Genomic DNA, 9,630 nt, shown 5'->3' with positions numbered 1-9,630 from the left:
AAACTGAGCAGCTGTGACATACATAATTACACAGTCAGGTGTGTGGCAAATTGACTTAAGGGTCGCAGCCAGAGAGTGGTGATGGATGGGTCGGTATAGACCTGGAAATAAGTGGGCAGTGGAGTCTTACAAGGCTCGGTCCTTGGACTTGTGCTGTTCAAGGTCTTCATCAGTGACATGGATGAGAACATGAAAAGCACTCTGTCCAAATTCACAGATGATATCAAATTATGGCGTAAAATTAACACACTAGAGGGTAGGGAACGAATCCAGGTGGATCTGGACGGGATGGAAAGGTGGGCAGAACAGAATAGGATGCAATTCAACAAGGACAAGTACAACGTGCTGCACCTAGGGAGAAAGAATCACCAGCACACTTACAGGCTGTGGGAGGACCTTTTCAGCAGCACAGCAGCAGAAAGGAATCTCAGAGTCATTGTTGACACCAAGATGAACATGAGTTGTCAATGTGACAAAGAGATCAGTAAAGCTAACCACATTTTATCATGCATTAGCAGGTGCCTGACAAACAGGTCCAGAAAGGTGATACTTCCCTTCTATGCAGCATTGATCAGGATGCAGTTGGAGTACTGTGTCCAGTTTTGGATGCCACACTTCAAAAGGGATGTGGACAGCCCCAAGAGGGTTCAGAGGAAGGCCACTCATATGGTTAGGGGCCTGCAGGCAAAGCCCTATGAAGAGAGATTGAGGGCCCTGTATCTCTTCAGCCTCCACAAGAGAAGGCTGAGAGCTGATCTTGTGGCAGCTTACAAATTCATGGGGGACGGGACAGCAAGGAATAGAAGATGCTGTTTACCAAGGCACCCCTTGGAGTAACTAGGAACAATGGCCACAAACTGATGGAGAACAGATTTAGGTTAGACATGAGGAAGAATTTCTTTATGGTAAGGGTTGCTAGAATCTGGAATGGGCTTCCAAGGGAGGTGGTGCTCTCCCCTACCTTGTGGTGCTCTCCCCTACCTTGTGGGGTCTTTAAGGAGGCTAGACATACACCAGGCTGGGGTCATCTGACCCCAGCACTCTTTCCTACCCAGGGCAGGGGGTTGGACTCAATGATTTACTGAGGTCCCTTTGGACCCAAACATCTATGAATCTATGATTTGAGACCCTCTGGGTTAGATTACTGGGGGGACCATGGTAAGGGGGATATAATGGTAGGAGTCTACCACAGACCTCCTAACCAAAAGGAAGATTTTGATTAAGCATTCCTTACGGAACTGGCACAGGCTGCATGCTCTCAGTGCATGGCTGTTATGGGCGACTTCAAACTGCCCTGACATCTCATGGGAGGAGCACTCTGCCAAATCTAATCGGTCTTTATCTGCATTGACGAGCTCTACTTGTCTCAAGAAGTATAAGGGCCAACAAGAGGTATGACACTCCTAGATCTGGTACTGGCCAAAGGGGATGATCTAGTGAGCAACCTGAAAATTGAAGGGAAGCTGGGAGACAGTGATCACTAGTTGATCACTTTCTCTATGCATTGCAAAGCTGGCAAAATCAGTCAGCAATGCAGAAATCCTTGATTTTAGGAGAGCCAATTTTCATAAGCTCAGGAGGTTGGTTGTTGAGACCCTGAGAAACCATGATCTGATAGAGAGGGGAGTCCACAATGAGTGGTTGCGCCTTAAGGGCATGATCCTTGAAGCACAAGGAAAGTCTTTCACAGCCTGTAGGAAAGGTAGCAAAAGGGCTGGGCAACACCCATGGCTAAATAAGGGAGTTATGGACCTCCTGTATCTGAAAAGATTAGCCTACAAGGGATGGAAGTCAGGTAACATCACCAAGGAGGAGTACTCAGTACTGCCCTGTACCGGTAGGGAGCAAACTAGGAAAGCCAAGGCCAAAAATCAAACTCAAACTGGCTACAGAAATCAAGGACAACAAAGTCCTTCTTAGGACACATGGGTAGTCGGAAGAAAAACAAGGACAACTTTAGACCCTTGCTAAATCAAATAGGGCAGCTGACAACTAACATCCAGGAAAAAGCTAATCTCCTTAACAATTACTTTGCATTGGTCTTCCACCAACTCGAGGGGATCATCCTGCTGAACAAGATACAGGATTGCCAGGGTATGGGTCAACACACACCTAATCACTGGCAAAGATCTCATAAGGGAAAACCTTTAGAGGCTGGACATCCACAGATAAGCTGGCCCAGATGAAGGGCACCCAAGAGTGCTTAAGGAACTGGCTGACATCATAGTGCAGCCAACAGTGAGGATTTTGAGAACTCCTGGCACTTGGGAGAGGTTCCTAAAGATTGGAAGAGGGCTAGCGTGGTACCCATCTTCAAGAAGGGGGGAAGGAAGATCCAGGGAACTACAGCCCAATCACAGTCTGACCTCAATCTCTGGTAAGATATTGGAAAACAAAACAAAACAAAACAAAACAAAACAAAAAAAACCCATTAATAACAGAATGCAACATTCTACAAGACAGCCAATATATGGCTTTATATTTTTCAATATATGGTAGGTCTTGCCTGACCAACCTCATTTCCTTCTATGACCAGGTGATGCATTACCTGGACAAAGGAGAAGAGGTTGACATAATTTATTTGGACTTCAAAAAAGGCTTTGACTTGGTCTCCCATGAAGTCCGCATGGTTAAACTGGGGAACTGTGGCCTCATCAACCTCACAGTCTGATGGCTCGGGAACTGCCTCTGTGGTCGGACCCAGAGAGTGGTAATTGATAGAACCATGTCAACGTGGCACATGGTGAGCAGTGGCATCCCCCAGGGCTCTGTACTTGGACCAATACTCTTTAATATATTTATCAATTATATGGATTCAGGTATCAGAAGCAGACTGGCTAAATTCGTAGATGACACTAAATTATGAGAAAGCTTGGTCATGCTAGGGGAAAGGCTGGAAATTCAGGCCGATCTCAACAGGCTCACAAGGTGAGCAGATCAAAACCTGATGGCATACAACACAGAGAAATGCAAGCTGCTCCACCTCAGGAAGGGGGAATCCACATCATACTTGTAGGCTCGGCAGTGCTACACTCACTAGCACCATGACCAAAAGAGACTTAGGGGTTGCGATTGACCAGAAGATGAACATGAGCCACCAATGCAATGCCACAGCCGGCAAAGCAAAAAAAGCCCTGGCTTGGATCTACCAATGCATCTCAAACAAGACCCAGAAAGTCATCCTCCCACTTTACTTGGCCTTGGTGATGCCACAGCTGGAATAGCGCATTCAGTTCTGGGCTCTGCACTTTAGAAAAGATGTAGAGAAGCTTGAGAGTCCAGAGGAGAGCCATGCACATGATTAGAAGACAAGAGAACAGGCCTTTACGAGGAGAGGCTGAGAGGCATGGGACTCTTCAGCCTGAAGAAGCAAAGGCTCAGGGGGAACTTGGTAGCAGCCTATAAGTATATAAGGGGTGTGCATCAGGAACTGGAAGAATGTCTGTTTACCAGGGCACCCCAAAGGAAGACAAGCTCTAATGGTCCCAACTCTGGCTGGGAAGACTGTTTTAGGCTGGACATAAGAAAAAACTTCATTACTATCCAAGTCCCCAGAGCCTGGAATAGACCTACTCTGCACATTTTTAAGAAACACTTAGATGCCCATCTTGCTGAGATCATTTGACCCCAGCTGACTTCCTGCCCCTTGGGCAGGGGGCTGGACCCAATGATCTTGCGAGGTCCCTTCCAGCTCTAATGACTATGAAATATGACTCGGTCCTGACCAATCAGGACTACCTATTCAAAGCCTTGGCCTCTAACATGTCCATCATGAATTGAAAAGAAAAAACATTGTCTCAATATGACAACCGGCCAACCATTAACTTAATGTTGTATGAGCCTGAAAAACTCACAAAGTATCTTGTTTAGGGTAAAGAGTCCCCAAATTGCTAACAGCATACAAGCTATAAGTAGGGGTCTACCGAACTCAAGGCAGCTGGCTGATTTCATGGGCAGATCCCACAATGGGCGGCCATTTTCACAAACCAAGTGCAGCAGAGCTCCTCCATGCCTCTGATTGGCCAAGCAGCGCCGGCAGTCCCACCCACTCCCACAGATTGTCACACGCCCAAAACTATGGATTAATTACCCTGATTAAGACCAAGGAAGCCATTAATCCACGTGTTAAGTATGAATTAACGGCTTTGCTAAGCTTAATCACAGAAATCAAGTCCTAGTTTTGGGCCACCCCAAGTGGTAGGCAGTTTTGGCAGGTTGCAAAAAAACCCCACACAACTGCACCAAAACACACACAATTTACCAGCAAGCAGAGAGTCTTGGAGCACATGGGGAAGGGAGGCGGTGGAAAGCTGAGCTGCAGAGAGCTACTGCTTGCAGCATCTGCACCTTCTTCCTGCCCCCTCTCCCCCCTGTGCTCTAAGAATCTCTGCTCACCTGTTTTATTTTGTTTTTTCTACCTTGCCAAAATCCTGGAGCCTGTCCAAATTCAATTTCTGCAAAATAATTGTGCAGTCGTAAAATTCAGTAAGTCCCTAACTATGAGCCACGTTATCTTGACCCTTTACAACAAAGCATTTTTCCTCTTTAATTCATAAGCTCATTCAGTTATTACAGGCAACCCATTTCTGACCATTTTATTTAAAATGTTTTATTCTTTATTTAAAGGGAATAAAATACAAATCTCAATACATCATTTAGGAATACTTAAGACACCAGAAAGGAAATGAGGTTCAGAATAACAGTACAAAAATGACAGGACGGGAGAGCAGATTTAGTGTTTCAAGTGCAAAAATTTAACAGCTATAGCAGTTTTAAGTATACCACTACTGCACGCACAGTAGCAAGATAATATTTCACACTGTGCCCAATGGGAAGCTCCGTGAAAATGGCAAAACCTACTCAGCTAAGGTAAAATATGCAGTTTTAATGATGGCCTGAAGAAGAGTTTTATCTGTATTTACAGACCTCTCTCTGATAAACTTATGAGCAGTAGAGCATTAATTGACAAGTAGCAGCTTTGTAGAGAGTCTCATGGAAGACTGTTTTTCCAACATATTCTGGTGCTCAGAAGCAGAATTGTGAAAATAACTTGCACAATGATGAATTTCAAGAACATGCATTCAGAACTTTGAAGCTAAAGTTTTTATAAGGCCCTGCCAAAAATATTAAAGAACTCTGATTTCTATGAAAGTGTGCAACATACTGCATACATCATGCTATACCTGTAAACCACATAACATACATACCAAACATTAGTTCATATTTGCAGTTAAGAAAAATGGCAAATAAGATTTCAGAATGCAAGAATGCTATGGGTATATTGTGCAATTTTTGTTGGATGGAAGAAAGGGATGCTTTGCACAAATGAAAGCGTATGTTGCATGTTTCAAAATGCACAAAACTGGCAGCTTTTATGTCTACGAATTATTAAAACTTCATAAAGCATTAAGAGTTGCCATTTCAGCACCATGATTACTAAAATGAATGAACTCAGAGCCATAGTTCCCTTGAGGGGAAAAGAGTTATCTAGTAAGCTTGTGTTTTACTAGGTTCTTCCTACCAGAAATCTGATTCCCTGTGATAAACTTATGTCCCAATTTAGTTGTTTCAATAGAAGAGAATGTACTGAGCCACAGAGAGTTCCAAAAAGTAGGAGTTATATAAATATTTAGTACATTCAAATAAAGGAGCTAATTGCTTCCTAACAATCAAATGCTAGGAAAGGAGATCAGTTAAAATCCTAATAGAGAAATACAAATACTGCATAACATACTCTGTATAAATGACACGTACACTTCCATTTTTAAAGCATAAAGTATAAGGAGGCCTCCGATGAGCTTACGTAAAAAGAGGATTTAAAATGCAGCTGGCATTTGTCTTGCGTAGACTTTTCAGAAGATTCCCCCCAAAGTTTAAGGCTTTCCAATAGGTTTGTAGCATGCATCAGGCTGCCACATGCGAAGTTCCACGACAACTTGGTTAAGTTTTTGCATCCAAAGGTTACGTTCATCTTTAGTATCTGCAGACAGCCAGTTCCTATAAAAAATGGAAAGCTAATTTAAAAGGATTTCTGCCACTTCTTTCCAAATGAATCCAAAGCATTCAGACCACCTTTGTGACCTGCATTTAGATCATCTTTGTGACCTTCGGAAAAGGAAAACTAATTCTCCAAACTAGGAGATAACAGCCAAATATCAGGCCCTGCAGAACCCTATCTTCTGGTCTGCAGTGCTTCCACGTCTCCGATTGGTCAAGGGGCCCTGGCAGTCCCACCCCACTCCACAGATGGCCAATCTAGTTAGGCCATATGGCAAAGGGACCTTGACTGGGCCTGTGCCAGCCCAGCTCCGTATGCTACATGGGAAGTGTGGGGCCAGTCTGGGTTGCCCGCGTCCTACACTAAACTGGGCCTGCTTGCTGGAGGACCAGCCCAGCACCACTAATCCAGCTGGTGGGACCTGATGAGTTTGACCTGCCCATGCTTCCTCCTCCCCTTCCGCAAGCCAAGATCCAAATACCAGGAAAACATTAAATCAAGCTTGTCGGCCACATAATGTCGCTTCTACCACCACTTACAAAAAGGAACACGAAATCTCTGTAAGTGAACAGAATGGCAAAACAAGACTAGAACAAAATGGTTCTAGCATTATTCCCCACAACTCCCACTCAATGCCAATAGTTATATTCTAGTCACATTTGGAAGTAAAAGAGCAAGGACACTTAAGCCTATTTCCCCACTTACTTGGTAACACAGAGAGTATCTCTACACTGGCTGACAAGAGTCTCTCTGTCATCCTCCCTTTGAGGTCGGACAGTGATTAGCTCAAAAGTGTTAGGTCGGGCACAGAATTCTCTGTTGGCTGGTTCAATCTGACGATTAGTGCAGTTAGCCAAGTTTATCCGGCCCAAAGGATGCTGAAAGTAAAGTTACAGGAAGAATCATGGATACAGCAATCGGGATATGACATTTTGCCCAGCATTTTCCTTTGGCAAAGAAGGTAAGTAAATCCAAAGCAAATTATGAAAAAGAGGACATTATATGAGTAGTGCATAAGTGAAACAACCACGTCTGGAGGACTGCACACACTGATAGTAGAATAAGCCCCACTACCATATTCTTCATGGCTACAGAAGCCACCCCCTGCCTACTGGGCTTCAGAATCTCAGGACTTATTTAAAGCCAATTATGTTTCTAACTTTTGTACATGCAAGATTCCTACTTCCAAGTTGATTGAGCCTGGCCACATTTTAAAAAGTCCAGATCAATTTGGAGGGATAGTCTGTACCATGGTCTTGGAAAGGAAAGTTTCTCTAGCCACAGAAAAGTAGCATTCCCCCCCCAGTTCAGATTGCAAACTGCTTCTTAGCTCCAACAAGCAATGCTGCAATACAACTAACTTTCCTTTGTTTCCTAACAATGGAAAGCTAGTTGTATCACAGCATATGTTCTGTACATTTTTCCAAAGCGAGCGCTGTAATCTTGTTACAGTGATTGTAGGGAGAAGGATAGAGCTGTCCAGCTGGGGAGATGAGCCATTAATGCAAACACAAGGAAAGGCTGAAAGAACTAAGCACCTTTTTTGGGGGGAAAAAAGGTGACTACAGGGGGTACAGATAATAGTAGTCTTCAAATAGCTGAAAAACTACTATAAAGGAGAACAATTGCTCTCCCTCAATGTAGAAAAAATGATGCAAGGCAATGTCTTCAAACAGTAACAAAAGGAGATTTAGATTACATTTCAAGAAAACAGAAAGTCTTTCAGTTAAAAAAGTATGGTGTTGGAATACACTGCCTAGGGAAGTTGTGGATTCTCCTTCCTTGGAGGTTTTCAAGAAGAGATTGGATAAGGATCAGACAGGAGAGAGTTACAAACAGCTAGAGCATGCTATTAAGAGCATCATTGGGAAAGCCTAGGAGAGCCACACAAATGCATTACCACCCCTCTCCCCCCTACCCCTCCAAACCAGGTCAGAGCACATTAGAAGAGCTCTGCAGGCCAGAAGAGGGAAATAGGAGATAACAATGCTCAGCAGCAGCAGAACAAAGCAGAGCTCCACAACCAGCTTGGTTGTAAAAGATAAACCAGGATAAGATTATGGAGAGGATAGAATTAGGAAAAGAGAGTTCTGGTTTTCCAGTTAGAGTGTGAGATACGTGGAGCTATGCTTGCAGTAAGCAGATTGTGACAGATGTCGGGTTATCCCATATTTATTGGGATTTTACTGGTCACCATGTGGGGGCAGGAAGGATTCTTTCCCTCTCCTGCTACTACTATTGGCATCTGAGTTGTTGCAGGGGGCGGAAAAAAAAAACCAAAACAAAAAAAAGTATTTGGTGCTGGCTACCACAATGGCTGGTGATTTTGACTGGGGTGTGCTGAGGCTCTAGCTGGGACCTCGAAAACCGAGACATTACAGGCTGGAGAGTCTTATTCCTTGACTCCAGGTTAGACTGATCATCTTATCTGGCATCAGGAAAGAATTTTACTGCAAAGTCAGATTGGCACAGACTCAGAATGGCCAGCATTTGCCCAGAGTTTGAAAAGCTGTTCTGGCAACAGACAAGCAATACTTCTTGGTAAATTGTTTAAGTGATTCCAATTCCTCTTGAAAGCATTCAGAGGAGTTGGAAACATTTAAATGCATACTGCAGGAACAGACTGAAGAGCTGAGACGGTCCAAATTAGAGACCAATCAACCTTTCTGCTTTGGGCGTGTTAGGTAGAGAAAGTCTCTAAAAGTTCTGCATCTAAAGCACTGTACATTCAACCATATTGGGGAGCTGCAAGGTTAAATCAGGTTGTAACATGAGCATTAGTAAAGCAGTATAAAAATCAGTCACATTGGTATCATGTGGAAGGAAACTGCTTGAGTATTCATGGTGGGCAAAATTCTGTTCTAATATTCTTGAAGCAAAATATTATTTAGATGAAAACCACTTATTAAAATCGTTGGTGGAGACCATAGTGTTGTCTCTTTAAACTAAATAGAAAGCCAATCATCTGATGACATCTTCAAGAATAAGTCCCAACCTCATGTGAAATTTAAATAAGAACCTTTCCTACAACTGACAACTACTCCTAGCTTTTGGATTCGTTTTGGTCTACGAAGAAACAAGCAAAGAACTGCAAAGCACACTTTAGCCAAGAGAGCTTGATATCTCCCACTTGGATTATACAAATTGCCAGGACTACACACCACAGACCCAGATCCACATGCTAAGGAATATGGTATTCAATAAGGTGATTTCCAAGTTCTTACCTTTCTCTTTTCATCATCTGGATATGTCCAATAGGAAATACAGTTTCCAGAAAGCACACACCAGCGTCGATGCCAAGCCCCAAATCCACTCACATCTTCAAACATAGTCTACAAAGAAAAAGAATAAATTTACTTTATGCAACATTGATTACTTTGGTTTACATCCTATTTAAGAGTAGTTTTCAACTAGCACAATATCTGTGTGAGCACAATCACACACACGTGCACTCATACAGTGAAAAGTGTACCTTAATAACATTCAGCTTACCCCGCTTTCCTTTCACATGGAAATTAGTGACATTTATAGATTTCATAGACATTAGGGCTGGAAGGGACCTCAGGAGATCATCGAGTCCAGCCCCCTGCCCAAAGGGCAGGAAGTCAGCTGGGGTCATAGGATCCCAGCAA

General features: G+C 43.4%; 1 protein-coding gene across 1 annotated transcript in view; it reads right to left on the bottom strand.

Moving 5' to 3' along the window:
* Nucleotides 1–4,578: 4,578 nt before the first annotated feature.
* Nucleotides 4,579–9,630, bottom strand: part of ANLN (anillin actin binding protein) — a 41,659-nt gene continuing 36,607 nt past the window's right edge. The window contains exons 22-24 of the mRNA XM_019538661.1: nt 9,223–9,330; nt 6,704–6,876; nt 4,579–5,997 (exon numbers count right to left, since the gene is read on the bottom strand). Of these exons, the coding sequence (XP_019394206.1) occupies nt 5,874–5,997; nt 6,704–6,876; nt 9,223–9,330 (405 nt within the window). The 3' untranslated portion in view covers nt 4,579–5,873. The remainder of the gene's footprint in view (nt 5,998–6,703; nt 6,877–9,222; nt 9,331–9,630) is intronic.

Source organism: Crocodylus porosus, unplaced genomic scaffold (genome assembly GCF_001723895.1).
Source record: "Crocodylus porosus isolate Cpor-Errol unplaced genomic scaffold, CroPor_comp1, whole genome shotgun sequence".
NCBI classification, from domain to species: Eukaryota; Metazoa; Chordata; order Crocodylia; family Crocodylidae; genus Crocodylus; species Crocodylus porosus.
The sequence above is the reverse complement of the archived record's forward strand: the minus strand, read 5'-3'. Positions and strand labels throughout refer to the sequence as shown.